The 22,344-nt window shown below is 40.3% G+C and overlaps 1 protein-coding gene across 1 annotated transcript in view; it reads left to right on the top strand.

The window, feature by feature from the left end:
- The window catches only part of PTPRB (protein tyrosine phosphatase, receptor type, B), a 109,250-nt gene extending 88,540 nt beyond the window's left edge, over nucleotides 1-20,710 (top strand). The window contains exons 22-33 of the mRNA XM_012642020.1: nucleotides 2,297-2,473; nucleotides 3,446-3,529; nucleotides 3,628-3,645; nucleotides 3,760-3,841; nucleotides 4,452-4,542; nucleotides 5,249-5,325; nucleotides 6,996-7,130; nucleotides 8,195-8,317; nucleotides 8,505-8,668; nucleotides 10,942-11,077; nucleotides 18,713-18,833; nucleotides 20,514-20,710. Coding sequence (XP_012497474.1) covers nucleotides 2,297-2,473; nucleotides 3,446-3,529; nucleotides 3,628-3,645; nucleotides 3,760-3,841; nucleotides 4,452-4,542; nucleotides 5,249-5,325; nucleotides 6,996-7,130; nucleotides 8,195-8,317; nucleotides 8,505-8,668; nucleotides 10,942-11,077; nucleotides 18,713-18,833; nucleotides 20,514-20,536 — 1,231 coding nt within the window. The 3' untranslated portion in view covers nucleotides 20,537-20,710. The remainder of the gene's footprint in view (nucleotides 1-2,296; nucleotides 2,474-3,445; nucleotides 3,530-3,627; nucleotides 3,646-3,759; nucleotides 3,842-4,451; nucleotides 4,543-5,248; nucleotides 5,326-6,995; nucleotides 7,131-8,194; nucleotides 8,318-8,504; nucleotides 8,669-10,941; nucleotides 11,078-18,712; nucleotides 18,834-20,513) is intronic.
- Nucleotides 20,711-22,344: the final 1,634 nt, after the last annotated feature.

Raw genomic sequence — 22,344 nt, 5'->3', positions numbered from 1 at the left:
TATTTACTGGTCACCCTATCTATGGAGGTACAGTTTTAAGCATTTTACACAGAATAACTCACCCAGTCCTCACTATTACCTTTTGAGGTCGATGCTATTATCATCTGCATTTTAAAGGTGAGGACCTGAGGCACCAAAAGGTTAAGTAACTTGTCCAAGATGGTATGGCTTTCTGGCACTTTCTGCCTGAGGATACGATTTCTTACAGCACTGTCTCTGAATATTCCCATCATGCTAAGAATAGCATCATTTTCATCACCTTCTTTCTCAACACCATTGTCTGCCCAGCCCTTCCCTGTAGCCAGTGTTCTACAATGCTTGACCTCTAGGTCTGGGGAAGTTCTTCTTCATAGCTAAAACTGGCTGTCATGCTGCATGACAAAAGATGACTCAGCCTCACAAGCATTTCAATCTATTTATGCCAAATATGGGGATAATCTTCTACTTTTCAAACCAAAGAGGGATCAGAACACAGTTAAGAGGATTTAGATGTCTTTGCTTATAATTTAATGTTTAGTAGGGACTTTGTAAACACAATTCTTTCTTATGTGAATATTGTTACACAACAAAAATTATATGTAGTCCAGTAAAGGAATACAGCAAACATATATATATATTAAAATGTTAACCACATTTAAAAAAAGATGATTGTTTTGATTTGATGAGTCTTAAAAAGCAACATGGAATAAACAAATCCAGGGCCTTAAAATACAACTTCAAAAATGGGCTACTCCATAGACCTAAATATAAGAGGTAAAACAGTAACACTTCTAAAAGAAAATATATGAGTAAATCTTTGTGACCTTGGGTTCAGAAATAGTCTTTTTGATATGGCACCAAAAGCATAAGCAATAAAAGGAGAAACAGATAAATTGGACTTAATCAAAATTTAAAATGTTTGTGCTTCAAAGGACACAATCAAGAAAGCCAAAAGACAACCTACAAAATGAGAGAAAATATTTGCAAATTATATATCTTAGGAGGGCTGACTATTCAGAATATATAAAGAATTTCTACCTTACAATTCAATAATAAAAAGACAACACAATCTTAAAATAGGCAAAGGATCTGAATAGACATTTTTCCAAAGAAGATGTGTATAATTGGCCAATAAGCATATGAAAATATGTTCACCATCATTAGAGAAATATAAATCAAAACCACAGTAAGATATCACCTCACATCCACTGGAATGGCTACAATTAAAAAGACAATAACAAGTAGATATGGGGAAAGTGGAACCCTCATACATTGCTTGTGGAGATATAAATGGTATAGCTGCTTTGGAGAACAGTTTTGCAGTTCCTCAAAACGTTAAGCCTAGAGTTACCATATGATCCAGCAATTCCACTTATCTAAGTATATACCTAAGAGAAATGAAAACAAATGTCCACACAAAAACTTGTACATGAACGTTCATAGCAGCATTATTCATGATAGGTAAAAAGTAGAAACAATCCAAATGTCCATCACTGGATGAATGGGTAAGCAAAACATGATATGTCCCTACAGAGGACTATCATTCAGCTATAAAAAGGAATGAAATATCGATATATACTATAACACGAATGAACCTTGAAAACATTATGCTAATCGAAAGGAGCCAATCACAAAAGACCACATATTTATGACGTCATTTATATGAAATATCCAGAACAGGCAAATACATAGACACAGAAAGTAGGTTAGTGGTTGCAGGGGTTGAGGAGAGGGAGGAATGGGGAGTGACTGCAAATAGGTATGAGGTTTGTTTTGGGGGTAATGAAAATGTTATAAAATTGATTGTGGTGAGAACTGCCAAACTCTGTGACAATACTAAAAACCATTGAATCGTACAACTTAAATGGGTGAATTATATGATATGTGAATTATATTTCAATAAAGTTAGTTAAAAAACAATGAGTTTTCCTTACCTATTCATCAACTCCCAGTGGCAGTATCATACCAGATAATAAAAATGAGATTTTTTTAAAATAACTCGCAATTCAGTGGATTTGCCGAAGCCCCAGATGCTATGTGACATGTTTTATATACGTGAAATTGCATTTTTATATTGTTGGCAAACTTCTGGCCTTTATCTCGGGTGTCCCAAGCTTTACAAACAAAGTCCAAAATTCCTTTATGAGTTACACACTATTAACTTCAAAAGTATACAGTCATGTCCAGCCTGACCGTTACAGGGTGGCAGCCAGTATTTCATCTTCTCAGCTGCATACTCGTAGCCTTTGGAAAGTAAGTGCCTCACTGTGGGCATCGCTTGAATTCTATTTGTAATAACATGACTTGGGAGCTACAGCCTCAGTAGCTCCCTTACTGGTTCCCTCACACTAATTTTCCCACCTGGGTTTGTTGTTTCCATCCGGATTATTGTAGAGCCCTTGTTTGGAGTGATTGAAGGTGTGAGTGCTGGTCTGTTTTTAATTGGCATGCTGGTGGCTGTCGTTGCCTTATTCATCTGCAGGAAGAAAACAAGGTAAGGACAAAGATCCCTTTGGTGATTGAGCCCACAGCTGTAAAGATGGAACTGAAAATGCCCTTTAGCCTGAAAAGTAAGAAGGGAAAATAATTCAATTTCCCCAGATTAAATCATCAGTGTTTTCCCAATAAAAATAAAAGCCAAATTCTAAAACCATGAGTCACTCTTTTTCAGCTCCTTTATATACCATTGATGAATTTGGTCCTTACCGAATAACTGAGGGATCATCTGTAGCTTTCCTTAAACATGAAGCCAGATGCGATGGCACATGCCTGTAGTCCCAGCTACTCAGGAGGCAGAGGTGGGAGGATCGCTTGAGCCCAGGAGTTCAAGACCAGCCTAGGAAACATAGCAAGACCTGTCTCAAAAAAGACAAAAAAAAAAGATGAAAAGACTCCTTTTGCATAGGAAAAAAATATTTTAGTGTGGTTCATGTTCTAATGAAGACAGAGATGTTTGCAAATTGTGTGCCCAAGTGCTTTTCTGAAATATCCTGAAAAGTATGGGTGACATCACCATTTTGTGGCTCATATCTGCCATCCTAATTTAAGAAGGGACCTAAAAAAACCAAATAGCATGTGGCCCCAATGCTTTGCCTTCTTCTCTTAGTAAATTTTCTTTATTTGGCACATTGCCTTCTCTCCTGCAGTCGTGTCTGGTTCACTCTTGTGGGTTTTTTTTTTTTTTTAAGGAAAGTTTTATTGAGAATGTGGGAAGTGATTATAACCTGTAGCCAAAAACCAGAAGACAAATCTTTGGTTATTGCAGAGATCCGTTTCTGAGTGGGAAAGATCTACTTCTTTATGCTCTTTCCTTTCCCTCCCCCAAAGAGATATTGGCTGAGTGCAAATCTACATGAATACTGAAAAATCCAATTTGCACAAACATGCACAGCCTTACCATAAATGGGAAAATTTGTTCAAGCCAAGTATCATAATCAGAATAAAAATCCTCTCCCTTACGTTTCAGCCATGGTCGAGAAAGGCCCTCTGCCCGCCTGAGCATACGTAGGGATCGGCCATTATCTGTCCACTTAAACCTGGGCCAGAAAGGGTAAGCACCACATTCAGCTTCATATAATTTATTGAAAGATGGTATTATGTGAGATTTGCTAAGGAGCTCTTTCCTTTTCTTTTGGTTCTCCTTCACAGTAACCGGAAAACTTCTTGGTAAGAGAGAAAACTCAATTACTATATTATCTGCCTTTGAAATATGACTCAGACTGGTTACATCATTTTCCCTTTTCTGGAGTAATTTTTGTTTTGTTTCATTTTCAATTACAGCCCAATAAAAGTAAATCAGTTCGAAGGGCATTTCATGAAGCTGCAGGCTGACTCCAACTACCTTCTGTCCAAGGAATACGAGGTACAATTCAGATGGAATGAAGCCCCAGCACCCCTAGTCCTTGGCAGAATTTCCATCCTAACCCTTACTTTGCAGCCATAGGCTGATGGGGCTCAAGAGTTAGGATGCTGCTTAGGATCTCAGCTGCACCCTCTTTTATGCCTAAACCATTCCCTGCACAATATACCACCTGCACAATCTCAGAGGCCAGTTCGAGCCCCAGAGTAGCACAGCAAATCACGTGCTACCTGGATCACATGGTAAGGAAGAACTAACAAATCTCAAATGCAAACATAATGCTGTCAGTGTTTCAGCCTGGCCATTTGCTTGGCTGGGAAATGACATCACTTGGGGAAAAGTACCCAGGCTTTGGATTTGATTCCCAGATTTGGCACTGAGTGACCTGGGGCAAGTTAGTTACTCTGACTGAGCCTCGTCTATAAAATGGTGATAAGAACACCTCCCTCGCGGGGCTGTTGTGGGGATCACGGTAATGCATGTCAAATACCAGTCATTCTATAAATAGTAGCTACTGCACATATTTTTATATTTTTATCTATCTCTAGGACTATATGATTTGCCTTATTCTATTTCATATTCTTCACTTGCAAACTTCTTTTTGACCTAATAGGACTTAAAAGATGTGGGTCGAAACCAGTCTTGTGACATTGCACTCTTGCCGGAGAATAGAGGGAAAAATCGATACAACAATATATTGCCCTGTAAGTTTTGTGTCAAAATTTGTAATATTGTCTTCCTCTAGCCATTTCTGCACTTTTCCAGGAATAAAATGGGGCTAAAGAAATATGGTATAGCTGGATATGGACAATCTCAGGTTCAGAACACCTTCAATAAGAAATGACTTGTATGTTTCTGTACTTCCCTCCAGAGGGAGAACAACCGGTTTAAATTCTGATTATGAGAGGCCGCTTATGCTGCTGACATTTTCCCCTGTGGTCCTACTGCTTCTCCTTGGAGGCTAAAAACAGTAATGGGGTTAACAGCAAGGGCTCTGACATCAAGCTGACCTGGGTTTGCTTAACAAAGTCTTCAGTTAGAAATTTTTATTTAAATTATCCTTACCCCATTAGGCAAAGCAACAGAAGGTAGTCTTTCTGGATTGTATTTTTTCCAGCAGGGAAAGGGAGCTCGCCGCTCCTTCAGGCAAATGTCATAGTGTTGCAGAGGAAAGCCCAGATGGGGCTTCACTTTGTCTCCTGTGTCTGACTGTTTATGAGCCACCTATGCAACCCACAGCAAGCTAGTCATCCTATGTGGGCCTCATCTGTAAAGTGGAGATGAGAACACCTCCCCTGTGGGGCCTTTGTGGGGATCAGAGCTAACGCACATCGTGTACTACACATCACACAGACTGTAGAAAAGTTACCCCAAGACTCAGTGACAAATCTCTCAATAACTTCCTTCCAGATGATGCCTCGCGAGTGAAGCTGTCCAACGTAGATGATGACCCTTGCTCCGACTACATCAATGCCAGCTACATCCCTGTAAGTGAACCACTGGGCCATAGTGCCAGGATGAAGCTTTGATGGGTGGCTACACTGGACATGCCACCCCACCGTCCGTTCCCACTGTTCTCAGGTCTGGAAACGTGTAGATTTCAGACGACCATGTCTGATTGCCATAAAACATGGGGTATCCAATTCAATCACTGCTAAGCCTTGTTATTCACCATGGCTGTACCCACATAAAATTATAATGGGCCCCAGATGCATTTTCATACGTCGTTTACTCTCTGCAGCCCTTAGCCAAGGTCAGAGTTCCCTAAGGAAGATGCGCCCCACTGCTAAGCCTGCCAAGTTATTTGGATTTTTGAAAACCACAGACACAACTCAAAGGTTGTGTCAAATCTTTGGGCTCTAAGTTTGGCTAGCATCTTGCCACCTTCCTACAGCCACTACAGTGGACAAAGTTTTAAGGTCAAACAGATCTAGGGTTGAATCCCACTTCTGCCCCTGTCGACTCTGTGACCTTGGGAAAATTATGTTACCTTTTTGGGCCTCCCTTTCCCTTTCCAAAAACTTAGGATAATAATATTTACCTCAAACAATTATCCATTCACTCAGTAAACACTATTGTATGTTGAACACTAGGCTGTGTACAGGGATAAGATAAGATGCCATCCAACCCTACAGGAACTCTCAAAAGAGTTGGGGCATCAGGAAATTAGAAGGCAAGGCCAGGAGAAACCTGCTAGAGCAATGCTCCTCCAACATTAACAGACATCGCGCCATCTGGGGACCTTGTTAAAATGCAGATTCTAATCCAGCAGGGCTGAGGTGGGGCCTGGGAGTCTGCATTTCTGGATTGATCAAGCATCTGAGTGATCCCAACGCTGCCAGTTTGAGGACCACACTGTGTAGTGAGAGGCTGGAGGTTGCCATGGAGCACCCAAGCGGAGAAGACCAACCAGCAGAGAGAGAGATAAAGGAAGGCTCGTCCAGGCAGGCGGCATGACGAGGATAAATAAGGATTAGTCAGATGGGAGGCAGTGTTTGGGTGGGCGGGGGTGACATAATGTAGAGACCCTGAGCAGAAGCAAGGAGAGGAAGAGCTTCTACCAAGGTTTGCAAGCAATTCTTATTGCTGGAGAGCAGAATGAGTGAGTGAAAATATTCTAGCTCATAGAATTGTGGTTTGGATCAAATAAGATCTGTGCAAGTCCTGACCCACTGCACGTTAGATGGTGGCTGCTCAATGAACAGTGGGTTCTTTTCCATTAAGCTTCCTTTGCATGACATCTCTTACCAAATTATTGTAATGTCGATTTTCCAAAATGACTAAAACTCTTCTACACTAAATAGGGAAAGAGCCTGTTTAAAGTCAGTCCCTCAGTCTTCTGTCTCTTTCTCTCTCACACAGACACACATGCATGTAATCGAGGGTGAAGTATTTTCTAGATCATTGCCCGAGTCCTCCATTAGCCAGTTAGAATACACCCAGTCTAATAAAAGGGAATGTGGCTCTTAACAATAGGTCAATGTTCTGGCCTTTTTCCTTCCTGCTCCAGAGACTCGACACTTATGTTAGTATCTTTTTCTCAAGTTAGGGTCCTGGCAGAGACCTTCATATCATCTAATCGGCAGAGCTAACTCTTTGTTTACAGTTCTGAAGAGGCCCATTGTTTCTGACTCTCCATATTGTAAATTCATTGCAGGGCAACAACTTCAGAAGAGAATACATCGCCACTCAGGGACCGCTTCCTGGAACCAAAGATGACTTCTGGAAAATGGCATGGGAACAAAACGTCCATAATATCGTCATGGTGACCCAGTGTGTGGAGAAGGGCCGAGTGAGTAAACAGCCTTCCTGACTTCCAAGCTTTGCTTTCCACTGCACAGATAGAATTCTGCGCCCCGCCCCCCCCATCCACAGTTAAACCACACAAAACCAAGTAGGGATCATGTGAGAACAATGTTAGTGACTTAAGCTACTCAGTTCAGAAAGTTCTAATAGTGAATCCATCCAGGTGATGCCTGATTCTGATTCTGGGTCTGAAGTTTCAGTCAAAGCTATTTCGATTTGAAGATTAGGGTTATAGGCAGTGCCTATTACAAAGAAAGATTATACCTGACCACTTGGCTGCTTCTTCCTTCAGTGTACGGCCACAGAAAGACTCTGCCAGAGTGACTGCACCTGCCCCTGCTCTCAAGAAAGAAGCGAGTTTTAGGCTGTGTCAGCAGATGCAGAGTAAAATAATTACCTAGACAAATTAAGCGAACCTCTTGGAATGCAATTATAATCCTCTGCTTTGTATGGTTACTTTGAGGATTGAAAGAGAGAGTACATGTAAAGTGCTCAGTATCTGTGCTTGATAAATACATGCTCACAATCTTCTTTCTCCTGTCTTTGTACAGGAGAGCTTAGCTAACGGCGAGCTTAGCTAAACATTCTGATTTCTTGAAGATCTCTTGACACATGTCCCAAGTTAGGACAGTGACATAAAAATATGAACAAAGCAGGGCCAGAAAGACAGTGCCTTCCTATGCCCAACTAGATCTTTCTTCAGAAAAAAAAAAAATAATAAATTGTGAGCCATGGTTTATTTGTTAGTGGAACTGAGGAAATTAATTAAAAAAAAAAAAGCCACATGTCACCGTGCCTACAAAGTGAATGAATGCAGAGGTTGGGGCGTGTGGGTGCGCCTCGTGCGGGGTCTCCCCTTCACTCTAGGCAGCCGCTCAGCTCCGGCACTGGCCATGAGTAGGTTAATGTTAATAAAAAGTAAATGGTCAAATTGCTTTAGCAGCTGACCCTGGATTCCCAGCTCAGGAAGGCATTTCGAGGAGGGAGAGTCCAGGTTCACAAAGGAGTCACGGTTCTGGACTCACCTTTTTTCTGTTTGTCTTCTTCTAGGTAAAGTGTGACCATTACTGGCCAGCAGACCAGGATTCCCTCTACTATGGGGACCTCATCCTACAGATGCTCTCAGAGTCCGTGCTGCCCGAGTGGACCATCCGGGAGTTTAAGATATGCAGCGTATGTTGGTTTGCTTGACTTCATTCAACAACCTAGCTTGGAAAGATGAAGGGCATCTGTGAATCCCGTTTTAGCTGGTTCCTTTCCTGTAGTTTCAGTCTGTAGGAATTCCTGCATGGCACGGTTGTTGAGTTTGAGGGTTTGTCTTGGGCGGTTCCTCTTATTGTCCTGTTCTCTGCTCTTGCAGGAGGAGCAGCTTGATGCACACAGACTCATCCGCCACTTTCACTACACGGTGTGGCCAGACCATGGAGTCCCAGAGACCACCCAGTCCCTGATTCAGTTTGTGAGAACCGTCAGGGACTACATCAACAGAAGCCTGGGTGCTGGGCCCACCGTGGTGCACTGCAGGTACGTGGTGGCCTCGGAGCCAATAAAATGGCAGCCATACGTATGGGGGTTGTGTCTGGGAGTCTAGAGAAAGGCATAAGCATGGGGAATCTGGACGGCCGAGGGTTTGTCGGAGCCAACCAGCCTGGCTTGCCCCTGGGGGACTTTATTACCCTCCTCTCCTTCCCCTGCCAACCTCGCTCCTCTTCACTGACTTCTTTTCCACTTTTTTCCTTTTCCACTTCTCTCTCATTCTCAGCATGCAGCCTTCTCTCTCCCTCTTGTTCTTTTTCTTACTGTCTAAAATGCAAAGTCCTGCTGTGACTTCCATCATGGGCCCCGGCTCACCCTCCATCCAAGTTCCCAAAAACTCACCTCCCGTTCCAGCCAGGAAGGAGAGTGCACAAGCTCATTCTTGCCTCTGGCCATTCTCAGTCCTTGGAATGGCTTTGTCTCTCTCCCCATCTGTACAAGCCCTACCCATTCTTCGAGGTTCCGTCCTAGACTTCCCTCCAGATCTAGTAGCATGTCTTCATCTTTTTGTGCCATACCACAGATTAGGTCATTTGTAAACAATAGAAATTTATTTCTCACAGTTCTGGGATCTGGGAAGTCTAGATCAAGGCAGCAGAGGTTTGATGTCTATCGAGGGCCTGGTCTCTGCTTCCAAGGTGGTGCAGTATTGCTGCATTGTCAACAGGGGACAAAGCCTGTGTCCTCACATGGGAGAAGGGATGGAAGGGCAAAAGGACCTAGCTAGTTCCCTCCAGCCCTATGATAAGGCACTAATCCTATCCATGAGGGCTCTGCATAATCACCTCCTAAAGGCCCACTTCTTAATACTGTTCCATTGAGGATTAAGTTTCAGCATGAATTTTGGAGAGGACACAAACATTCAAAGCACAGCATAGCACTTGACACATATAGCACCCAATTTTTCCTTTGAATTTCTCTTCTCTCCTGATTTCTCTTTGCTTCAGACAATCTGTACATGAAATCAACCTAACAAGCGATTTTCTCTCTGGGGAGCCTGGTATTTAGCTAATTAGTGTTTGCAACAATGCTTTGATAACCCTAACTGAATGGCACTGATAAATAAGGAGCAAGGAATTGCTACAGTAAGGAAAATGCCAAGTGCACTTGTGTCTTCCCAATCAGCCCAGCACCCTAGGAGCCCTGCTTTCCTATGTCATTGGAACCCTGACACTTCCAACTGGAAGGTGAGGCAGGCATTCAAGAGCTTCCTGCTTTCTCAAAAATGGCAGGCATCGTTGCCCAGGACCACTGGAGGACCGGTTCTTCATCTTTTAAATGTGTGCATCAAAAATCCCCAGAGAACAAAACCACTTTGGGGAACAATTTGGCAATCCCTAGTGAAGGTGAAGGTGTTCATACCTCATGACCAACCCAGCAGTTCTGCTTCTAGGTGTCAACCCCTGAGACATCTCCATACATGTGCACAATGATGTTCATGGCAACCAATTTTTTAATAGAGAAAAGCTAAAAATGATCTCATCATTATTGTATTGTCATCCATTGTAGGGAATAGATGGTTTGTGAACTCTACAGAATAGTTAAAAGAAATTAGATCTGCATGTAACAACGTGGATAAATCTCAAAACACAGTATTGAGTAGAAAAGTTGGCAAAAGGATACATAAAACATGTCATCATTTCAGTAAATTTTTGAAGCCCATAAAGGAAATATATTGTTTATGGATTTACATGTATGTAGGAAAAGTATAAAAACGTGCATGGAAATTATACATACCAAGTGCAGGGTCGGGTGGGGAAAGGGAAAGAAAGGAAGGAGAAAGAAATAGAAGGCTGGGGTTATATTTCTTTGAGAGAAAATGCACACTGAGAGAAAGAAATATTCCTATCTTCTCCCATTACTTGGAAGGGAAAAGAAAAATCATGGCAGTCTCTAAATGCAGTCTTAAAAGGCGAATTTAAATATCGCAAATTGCCTAGAAAAACAGACTGGAAGAAAAGGCTAATTTCTTTGGGTAATAGAATTACCATTGATTTTGTTTTTCTTCTTCCTACCTTTCTATATTTTCTAAATTTTTTTTGTCAATGAACTATTCATAACAAGAAAGAAAATATTTTAAACAAATTGCATGTTTTTGAATACTATGTATTTATTTTAAACTCATATTTTAGAAGAATACTCATCAATGTGAGAAAATGGCCATGGTATATTATTAAATAAAAACAATAGGTTATAAATACAAAAAAAAAAAAAGGCGAATTTAGTAAAAAGGCTCAATTTTCCTTTGCCATCTCTTCCAGTGCTGGTGTGGGTAGGACTGGAACCTTCATTGCTTTGGACCGAATCCTCCAGCAATTGGACTCCAAAGACTCTGTGGACATCTATGGAGCAGTGCATGACCTCAGACTTCACAGGGTTCACATGGTCCAGACTGAGGTAAGGGTTACAGGCTAAGGGCTACAGACCACCCTCCACTTACCCCCAACCCCCCAAAACAACAAAAAAAGTCCCGGACTTTAATCTCACAAGGAGAAATAACCATGACACATTAGGAAGAAAAAGAGAGAACTGGATTCAGATATTTTTTAGGACTTGCTATTTTAAAACAAATCTCAGTGACCTTTAGGGTGATGTGTGCCCTTGTCTCTGCTGAGCTAGTTACTCAGTTCAGGAGAGAATTAATTTAGGTGGGTAGGAAGAAAGATGGATTTTTTTTTTTTTTTCGATTGAGACATTTCACATGGGGGAATGGTCAGGTTGGTCCATCTTAGAGAACTCTTTAATATAAGCTGGTGGATGAGCACCAGCATCTCAGTAAGGAGGAAGAAGATTCCAATCTCTTCTCTCCCCAAGCCCTCTGTAGCTGCACCCTCATTTCTGGAAACACCAAGAGAGCATATGTTGATTGTGAAAGCTAAATGCTTCCGTATGTACAGCCCTTTGACATCTTCATTGCATTTTCACAATATCCAGGTAAGAAGTATATTCCATTTCCAGAGGCTAAAGGGCTTTGCACAAAGCCCACAACCGTGAAGTGGCTGAGCTGGCTTGGATGCTGTTTGAGAGAATCCCAGACCCTTGAGTACCAAGCCTACTGCCCCACATCCTGAGGGTCAGATCTGTTTCCCCTGCAGAGACCAAGCACCTCATTCACTCCCCTGCCTAAATGGCTTCCAAGGCTCAAGTTCTCTTACCCTTGTGTTTTCCAAGTTTTTCCCCAAGTAATTCTGCAAAATCCTCTGTATAACAAAAAAAATTCCCATGTTTGAAAAAGTGAAAAATTCCATGTGCTACGATATCCCTTCTTAGAGTCACAGTACACACGACTGCACCCACAGCAATGCTCCTCGAAAAGGGGGGATCCTGCAGCAAAGGCTCCCTTTGAGCTTTGCTGAACCCGCTATTCCCAAAATCTCCTTCACCCCTGAATTCTTTCCTTGTGCAACACTTACTAATATCCTACAGAATTCCCACCCTGTAGCACATTTGGCAAAACAATAGTGTCATTGCCTCCTGCAGGCAGCGCCCACACCCAGGATCCTCTCCCATCATTATAGCAACTATCCCACCATATTCTGAATGTTTTTTTATGAAATTGTTTAAAAATACACAAAAACTAGGGAAAACAGTATAATGAATTTCCATGTACCCAGACCCCAGCTTCTACAATTATCAGTATTCTGTGTTTTTTTCCCAACTATATCCCACATACACTGTTCCCCTATCCTATGACCCCATGGCAATATTTTAAAGCAAATCCTGTTAACGCATTATTTCATTCTTAAATGCATACATATATGTGCGTGTGTATCTGTGTGTGTGTGTGTGTGTGTATGTTTTTTAGAGATAAGAAATCCTTTTAAAATTTTGACCACAGTACCATTATCACACCTAATAATTATAACCATAAGACCCAAATATCATCTACTATCCAGCCAGTACTTAAATTTCCCTAATTATCTCCAAAAATTACTTTTTGTAAAAAACTGTAGTTGGTTTTCATTAGAATCCAAAATTCACACATTTCATTGGTTGAAATATCTCTTAAATATCTTTTAACCTATAATCATCCTCCCTCCCATTTGTTTTCCACACCATTTATTTGTTAAAGAAACCAGCTCATTTGTTCCGTAGATTTTCCCACATTCTGGAAGTGATTGCATTCATGGTGGTAATGTATTCCTCTATTCCCCGTGGCTTTTGTCAGCTGGTCGTTAGATCCAGAGGCTTGATTAAACTCGGGTTGCTTCTACCACCACAATCCTCGCGGGTGGTGCTGAGTACTTCCTGTTGCATCACTTCAGGAGGCAGGTCATCATGCCTGTGTCTCTCTCTGAGCGCTGATGAAACTGACAGTGGGTTCAGGAGGCAGCAGCCTGAGTCAGCCATTATCCTCAACAACCTTTCACCTAATGGTTTTTAGCAGCCATTGATGACTGCTGTCTGGCTCTGCTACCTCATTAAAGGTTGCACAGTTGTATCACCCTGTATCATAATTGTCATCCTCCAGCTTTCTCCTCAAGACTCTGAGTTGTTAGAGGGTAGGAACGTGTTTTCCTTCTCTATATCCTCAATAGTTTTTAATCTGTTAAATGAATGAACAAATATCCTACAATTATGTTGCTAAAAAGTCAGCATTAATATTTCATTATTAGTGTATCATCACTTCCACAAACTCCAACCATACTTAATTTGTAATTTGAGGAAGAGGAGGTTATTGCATTATAAATAATATTGAGCCGTGTGTGTGTGTGTGTGTGTGTGTGTGTGTGTGTGTGTGTGTGTTTTCAGGCTCTCTAGTAATTGTCAGAGGCTCTTGGGCCATGTATCACTTCCATATACCTGCCCAAAACTCTGGAGATGCATTTTTGGCAAAGAGCAGGAACTCTATTATAAATATCACTGGCCGACTTTCAGACCAGAGGTGACACAATGTGCCAAACTCTTCCTCCTTCTCCTTAGAAATAACTCCTTTCCCTATTCTCTTCTCCTTCTCCTCCTACCTCTAAGAGGATTCTGTGGCTTTTTTCCTCAGCTTGCCTTCTCAATGTTTGGGTTCCCAGTGGTTCTGTCCTCAAGGCACTGCTCTTCTTTCTCTCAACCTTCATTCTTTGTGATGTCCTCCATGCCCATGGTTCCAAGAAACACATACATGCTTATGTTTCCCAGACATAATTCTGCTTTCCCAGCATTCACCTAAGTACCCGCCTACCAGAAAGTTCCACCTGGAAGCCTTGCAGTCATCTTAAGCCCAAAAAGCACAAAACTGAACTTGTTAACTTTCTTTTAAACAACAACACTCCTCCTGCTCTTGCACCTTCCAGTTTCAATGAACAGTATTGCCATCCATATGTTTGCCCAAGCTGACTTCTTTCCCTGCAGTTTCCATATCCAAGTACTCAAGAACTGTCAATCCTACCCGATGTCCTTCTCTTTGTCCTAGTCCCTCACTCTACTGCCACTACCCTTGTTGGGCCCTTTATCATCTCTTGTTGGCCCTGCTCTCATAGCCTCCTAATGTGTTTATGCCTATAGCTCTGGCCTATAATGATTTTTCATCACCACTTGCATCATCAAAGTTCCCTGGCTGACCACATCGCCTCCCTGCATAAAAATCTTGGAAAGGTCACGATTGCTCATAAAGTGAAGTTTAAACTCTCATCCTTGTGTACAAGGTTCTTCATAACCTGGCCCAACTTAACTTCTCCAGCTTCATGTCATAATACTACCTACCACCACTGTTTCAGAGTCTGCCAAAATTAAGGAAGGTTTCCTTCCCTGGGCCAGAATCAACTTTTTATTCTTTCTATCATAATGAAATAAACATTGCAGTAAGATAGAAATTTTCTCTTTCCCTTTTTTCTTGATTAAACAAAATCCCAAACAATATCCAGATATCATCTGTCTTGCTTTAGCCTGTGCCAAAATTGGGCTGCTTCTACAGGCTCTGAATCCCTGGCCCCAGAGCTGGCATGGCTCATTTCATAATGGAAGTGGGTGCAAAGGGGTGTAATCCACAGCTGAACCCCTGTGGGTGACTTCCAGCAAAAGAGGAAGGACATTCTAACGCCTTGTATTGTTTTTCTGGGTCCATGGTGACAGTTGACCCAGACTTTCTTTTATATTTGGATACAAAGAGATGTAGGTCTTTATATTTTTTTATAAATATATCAAAAAGCAAGGATTTCTAAACAAAAAGGCATTAGTCAGGGGATTCGCAGGTGTGTCCCTCCTTCTTTCAGCCTGCTTTGGGGCACATTTGCAGCCTGACTCTGAGAGAGACACTTAGGGAGAAATAACTTGTTCTAAAGAAAAACAGATAACAGTCAAAGTCTGTCAATCTCATCTGCTTCTCATAAGAAGGAAACACTGGATTTCTGTAGGACTAAGGATCTCAGTTTCCATTTGGGAGATTGTTCTGGAGGTTTCCTATAACTCATACAATCTACATTTTAGCTACACTAGACTTCTCACAGTTTTTAGAATATGTGCAATTTCATGTTATTTTGCCCTACTTCTTTGCTCAAATTCTTACAGATGTCACCTTATCTGTCTAGCTTGATACTTTCCTCCTCTAAAAGTAAATCTAATGACTTCTTCTTCCATATGAAGCCTTATATATAATTCTGTCTTTTATCATCTTATAGTTATTTGTTCACATTTGCTCTTCTGCTAAACTGTGCACTCAGGGATCATGAAAAGTTATAATACTATTATATAAATGCTATCTAATATTACAAATATTGATGAAATTGAATGGAACTGAATGTGTTAACACTAAGCCAAGGCCTCACCATTAGCAAAAAAAAAAAAAAAAAAAGATATTTTATGATCTGAGGTTCGTATATTAGATAGTCTACTTTTCATTAAGAGTAAAGCGAGAAGCACATTAACAATCTGATAGTTTTAGTGGTAGTCATTTTCAGAAGGATATTCTATGGGGAAAAGAAAAATTTATATTTAAGACAAGGCAAATTAATGGATATTAACTAGCTTCAAACCCCATGGTAGATCATTATTGAAGAATTTATTAATAGGCCATGGCATAGATATACTAGGGTTCATTCACAGCTTACCTCTAAGGTCCCAAAGTAGTTTAATATCCCAGTAGAACTGAATATATGAATTATGGGTGGGAGAAAACGGGGATGTCATTATTATTTGGTGGATCATTTTTAAGATGGAAAAAAGAGACTGCTCTATACTAACAACCATTCTCAGGATAATACCCTCCTCAAATTTTCAAGGTTGAGATGGTATAAAACTCTCATAACAAATGAGCAAGGCCTATGAGCAGAAAAGCAGAGAATAGTTATTAATATTACTGCAGGCCTCATTTATGATTGATTTGGTTATTTAAAATGTCCCCATCTATTGATTATACCAGACCTACCTTATAAAGTCCCATGGGTAGATGACCAGGCGAGCTTCCAATCAGGGACAATGCCTCATGTCAACCCATAAAAATAAGTACCTGTCCACTTTGAAAGATTGTTAATGAGGGAAGAGCTTAGAGTTCTACTTTGTATCTCAAACTCTTAAAATACTTACTCTAAGGCTGACTACACTGATCGCCTTGAACACGAGGTCCAGAAACATTTTTTAATATACAACTGACATCAACATAAAGTCTTGTACCCTTTAATGGACAAAGGATTTTGCTGTAGAAGAGACCTTGGCCTCCTTGTCTGATAAGATGGGGAAACTGAGATCCTGGGAAGCCTCGTGATTGAGCCTAGGCCAGCTGGAGGTGGCGTGAGAGCACAGTCCCCCTCACGTGGTGTCTGCTCCCCTCCCAGTTTCCACACTCCCTCCCTGTGCACTGAGCAGTTGCTACATCATTAAGGGGAGCCTAAGGCCAAGCACTGAGGTTCCACAGACATCCATTTCCTTATGAGAGAGCTCAGGTGGTGATAAGGAAGGGCACCCAATGCACAAGTTTGGCTGCCTGTGGCTGAGACACCATTGTCAGTGGAGGTCTCTGTGGTGTCTTTATGGTCACCAAAGCACTGAGTCTTCTATATGTGCTTATATTTCAAAAGTAGTTAATTCCCAATAGCTGACAGGTGGGTCTATCCTCACTGTGCAACCTCTGTAGTTCTCTGCAGTCAGCCAACATCTTTGAGATTCTTCCATGTGCCAGACTTGGATGCTGAAACAACAGAGACGGCTAAGACCCTGACCGTGCATTCAACGAACAGTCCAGTGGGGTTTACTGCACACACCTCCTTTTTCTCACTGTATTCCCAAAATAAAGGAAACAAAACGGAGAAATGATTTTCTCATTCAGTAATGCAATGAAATTGGGATTCATCTAAGAAAACTGGTTTAGTAAAAAGGACGTGAACTCTGAGGTCCCCAAGGATCAAATTCTAGGGCCCCATTTCTTAGCTATGTGACCTTGGAGAAGTTACTTAACTTCTGAGTCTTAATTTATGTTGATAATTATATCTACTTCACGAGGTTGTTGAAATCATTGAATGAGATAATTTATGTAAAGCACATAATTAGCACAGTGTTAGGCATTTATTCATCTTTTTAATTGTGAAGGACCTACTCTGTGCTAGACATAGTTCTAGGCACTCACAGAACATACTGCATACATACGCATGCTTGTTAAAAGAATGAATAAACGCCACCTCTGTACCGATTACCATTATTCTCTTTTAAGTGGTAATACAAAGCAGTCACTCCTTCCAACAACCACAAAATATACCTCATTCTCATCAGCCCATGGAACATTCTCCAAGATAGACCATATGTTAGGCCACAAAACAAGTCTCAATAAGTTTTTTAAAAAATGAAATCATAACAAATGTCTTCTCAAATCACAGTGAAATAAAACTAGAAATCAACTGTAAGAGGAACTACAATCCCACTACTGGGTATCTACCCAGAGGAAAAAAATCATTACATCAAAAAATACCTCCACTTGCATGTTTATAGCAGCACAATTCACAATCACAAAGGTACGGGACCTAAGTGTTCATCAACTAATGAGTGGATAAATAAAATATGGTGTGTATGCACACACACACACCATGGAATACTACACAACTCTAAAAAGGAACAAAATAATATCTTTTGCAGCACCTGGAATGGAACTGGAAGCCACTAACTTTAGTGAAGTAACTCAGGAATGGAAAACCAAATATCACGTTCTCACTTATAAGTATGAGCTAAGCTATAGCTACATATGGTCATACAGATACTGAAGTATATCTGTAGTATAACAGATATTGAAGGCTCAAAAGGGTGAAAGGTAGGACACAGGTGAGGGATGAAAAATTACCTATTGGGTACAATGTACGCTATTCAGATGATGCATATGCTAAAGATGTCACCACTATATGATATATCCATGTAACAAAACTCTGCTGGTACACTTTTATCCCCTAAATCTAATGAAATAAAAAAAGGATTAAGATTTAAAAAAAAAAAAGCAGTCACTCTTTTAAGTGCCAGAGACTATTAGTGAAGTGATGGTCAAGAAATTTGCTAACTACAGGTGACCCCTCAACAACGCAGGGGTCGGTGTGGGGGGGTTGGCAATCCCCACACAGTCGGAAATCTGCACATAACTTTTGAATCCCCACAAACTTAACTACAAACTTAACTACTGTTGTCGGGAAGCCTCACTGAAAACACAAACTGTTGATTAACGCATATTTTGTATGTTATATGTATTCTATACTGTGTTCTTACCATAAAGTAAACTAGAGAAAAGAAAATGTTTTTAAGAAAATCATAAGGAAGAAAAAGTATATTTACTACTCATTAATACAAGTGGGTCATCATAAAGAGAGTTGGTCTAGCTGTCTCGGGGTGACAGAGGCACAAGAGGTAGTGGAGGTGGAAGCCGAGGCAGGAGACACAGGCATACTTGGTGTAACTTTTACTGAAAAACTATCTGCATATAAGTGGACTTGTGCAGTTTAAACACATGTTGTTTAAGGGCCAGCTATGTATAGCATCCCATCATTGCCAGTGATGGGATAGAACTGCCAGATTCTAATCTTTCTTATGCTTGAGAACAAGCCCTCCTCTGACATGTTTCCTGCTTTTCCACAGTGTCAGTATGTATATTTACATCAGTGTGTAAGAGATGTCCTCAGAGCCAGGAAGCTACGGAGTGAACAAGAAAACCCCTTGTTTCCAATCTATGAAAATGTGAATCCAGAATATCACAGAGGTGAGAGATTACTTCACTAACTTTTATGTTCATTTATCGAGATATGGTCAATGTGCAAACCATTAATAACTAAAGCTCTTCTGATATGCACCACCCATTTCTTCTTCTACCCAAAAGGTCCCTACAAAGAGTGGCAACAGGAAGGAGAGGCAGAGTGGGGAGGGGGCTCCCACAGTTCAGTGAAATTGCTATTTCACATGGTTATCTCTTCCTGCCTAAACTAGATGCCCTCTATTTAGGACTGTGCTTGACATTTCTTTTCCAAGCAATAAGCCTCAACTGGGAGTTCAAATTGTAAAGTCCCTTTGGAGAAGAATTTGGTCATCAAGGTGTCAGGGTCCTTAACGTGTTCTTATCTTGCAACCCAGTAGTTCTCCTACCACCCTAAGTACAGAAAAAGCATTATGCATGAAGCTTTTCATAGCTAAAAGTTTGAGTAAAAGACCCTAGCCGTTGGACAATAGAAGATTAAGTACACCGTGGTGCATTCACTTAATAGAATATGATGCAGTCATTAAGAATGTTAATTTTGAGGATGTTATAATAAAATGGGTATTCTTATAAGTAAGTAAAGCAGAATGTGAAACAAACCAAAGTAATGCTCTCCTTCTTGAAAAAGACTGAGAGGAAATGTAATATAATCGTAAAATAAATTTCTCTGAACAATAAAAGCATAATTTTTTCCTTCTATTTTATGTATTTTCTAAATTTTCTAGAATAAGCATATAACATTTTTCAAATGAAAAACTCAGTAGAAAAAAATTTATATACCTTATAAAGCACTGCTTTGATCAAGCAATAATTAAATGACAAGAGACGGGTCCTCATGCCTCTTCCTACTCTGGGCCATCATTAAGACCCAAGTTATCACACAGGCTAATTGCAAATGTGAAGATTCATTGTATCAATTCTCTATTACTGCCTAACACATTACCCCCAAATTTAGCTGCTTAAGTCAGCATTTATTATCTCCATTTCTAAATAATCTTCAATTGCCTGAGTCACCTAACATTTTACTCAGTTCTCTGTACTGCGTATACCCACCCGCCCAGCCAGTATGTTAAATAATCTGTAAAGCACAAGTAAAGAGCTACTATTTAGAGGAGTCTTTTGTAAATCAGATAATCCTTTTGTATTATAAATAATTACCCCCCTAATTTATCTGAGTAGTAAATTAAGGCTTTTGCATGTCAGATTCCTTAAGAAGCTCCAGGATAGAGGGAGTTCTGGGGCATCTTAGAGGTTCCTTTGTCTTGTTTTGACTTGTTTGAGAGTCTTTTCTTAGAGTAATCTATGGTACTCCTGAAAGAAGCTAACTACAGTATAGAAAAGGATAACCACCAGGCACCTAAAGTCTAGGATTCAGGTGCTAAGTCTGGAAGTAACTAGCATTAACAAGCTGTGTAACCCTGGGTGAGTTATTCTGCCTCTCTGGGTCTGTGGCTTCATCTGTAACAAGAGAGGGGATAGACTAGAATCACTAGTCCCTCCAAGTCTAATAATCTGGGTTTCTAAATGGGATGACCTGGCCGCCATAGGAATGGTCTCATCTCAAACTATTAATATATTGAGCTTTGGTCATTTTTGCTGGTCTTTCCCATTTGTTTAATTTCCATAAACAGAGCAAACAACTGTGAAATACCCTACTACAGTCTCTAATTACAATGTTTTTTCTTTCAGATGCAGTCTATTCAAGGCATTAAGAATGTACCCGAAGATCTCCTGGATAAAAATTATTCACTGTGTGATTTTTTTTTTTTTAAACTGCTTCATGCCCTACAGATGTGCCAGCTCTTTCTGTTGATACTATGTATAATTTATTAATCTGGAGAATTTAAAAAATTTTATGTAATTTAAAGGTAACAGATATTATTGTACATAGTTGTATTTTGTAGTTTCTTCTGTAAATATGTATTTTTCGTAATGTTTAATATTAAGCTTTATATAATACTATTTTTCCACACTAAAGTGTTCATGGCTTGTTCTACATAAACTAATTTAAACTATATGACAGGACTACTGGTAAAATGTGTATTTTACTTCTGGTAAAATGTTGCAGAAACAATCTCTCGGACCATGGTTTTTACCTGTTTGCATTCACTGGCCTGGAAGAAAGGCAGGGCTAGTGAGAGCATGTAGTGTGGCTGGCTGGCTGCATTGCTGTCCCATGAATCTCAAGATCCAAAGATGATCCAGATACTATTAGGACAAAATCTAACTGTTAACAAAAGGATAGAGGGAAGAGGAGAAAAAAATTAAGCAGCACCAAAGCAGAGCTAAGTGGTTGTGCCTAAACTAGTTACTCTCTCCCCTTTCTCCTGCCAGGGATTCAAGCCCAAATGGTCATCTCGGGGGTCCTGTAACTTGCAGTGCGAGCCCAGGCTGCAAGGTTGAAGGTTCTGATAGAGAATGATTCAAACAGAAGTGATAAATTCCTTGTGTTAAGAAGATACCAGCTCTCTCAGCTTTGTTACCTGGAAAAAAAAAATTTAAAAAAAAGAAGAAGATGTCAGCTGTACCACTGTCTGGAAACAGCACGCAGAGCACCATTGCGGTGATTAGAGATTATTTCACTGCATTTATAGTGTGGAGTGTGAACAGGCACACCCATACTGTCATGTATTTACACATACTAGTCTTTGTCTCATTGCCAGTGGTCACAATCCTGGAAAAGTCACAGTTATGCCATTCATACTTGGTTTTCCCATTAAAAGAAGATCATGGTGGCAGATTATGCTCCTGATCCAAAGACCTAATACCAGCATTTTTATAGAAATGTCTACAAATGTCATATATCATTAATTTAAAAAACGAACAACAGCACAAACAAAATAGTAGTGGTCTTAGTATAAAATTTTCCAAAAGACTTTTTTAGTAAATCAATGAGGTCAAAATGTCAAGCAGTCACCTAAAGTTGCATTTAATATAAAAGGCGCCTACATACTTTACCAAGTTTATCTTCCATTTGTGTGCCTTATTTTGACTTTAACAAATTTCAGTGAGTCAGTAAGTGAGCTTTTCCTTCCACGAGGTCCGGTTCCGAGAGCTTTCCTGGGGAAAATGTGAAAGGCATCTATATGGAATCTTCATGGCTACCTGAGAAAATGAGCTGGAGATGTTTGCCTTTTTCTCACTCCAAGTTATTTTGTAGTACACTTAGGAATTAGAGGTCAAATGTGTTGATCTCACAGCTTCATTTGCAGGAAGAATATATTTCTTTGCAAGTATGTATTTTTGCTACCTACCATAAAGTCCCATAAGTAAGACAATGGGTGTAATTGGCATAATAATTAAAAATCATTAACTATACCTAAAATAGTTATTTATAACTATATAACACTACACCCAGTCTGGAAGATTCTCCAGGGTTATTTGAAGTTTGTAAAAACAGGGGAAAACTTCATAAGAACGAATACGAAAAGTCCTAAGAGAATTCAGTTTTGACAGTTTGATTGTGCTTAGTACTCTTGTGACATGACAATGTTAGGCTCTGAATCTGTATCGGGGAACT

The sequence above is a fragment of the Propithecus coquereli genome, unplaced genomic scaffold (assembly GCF_000956105.1).
Source record: "Propithecus coquereli isolate 6110/MARCELLA unplaced genomic scaffold, Pcoq_1.0 Scaffold172, whole genome shotgun sequence".
NCBI lineage: Eukaryota > Metazoa > Chordata > Mammalia > Primates > Indriidae > Propithecus > Propithecus coquereli.
The sequence above is the reverse complement of the archived record's forward strand: the minus strand, read 5'-3'. Positions and strand labels throughout refer to the sequence as shown.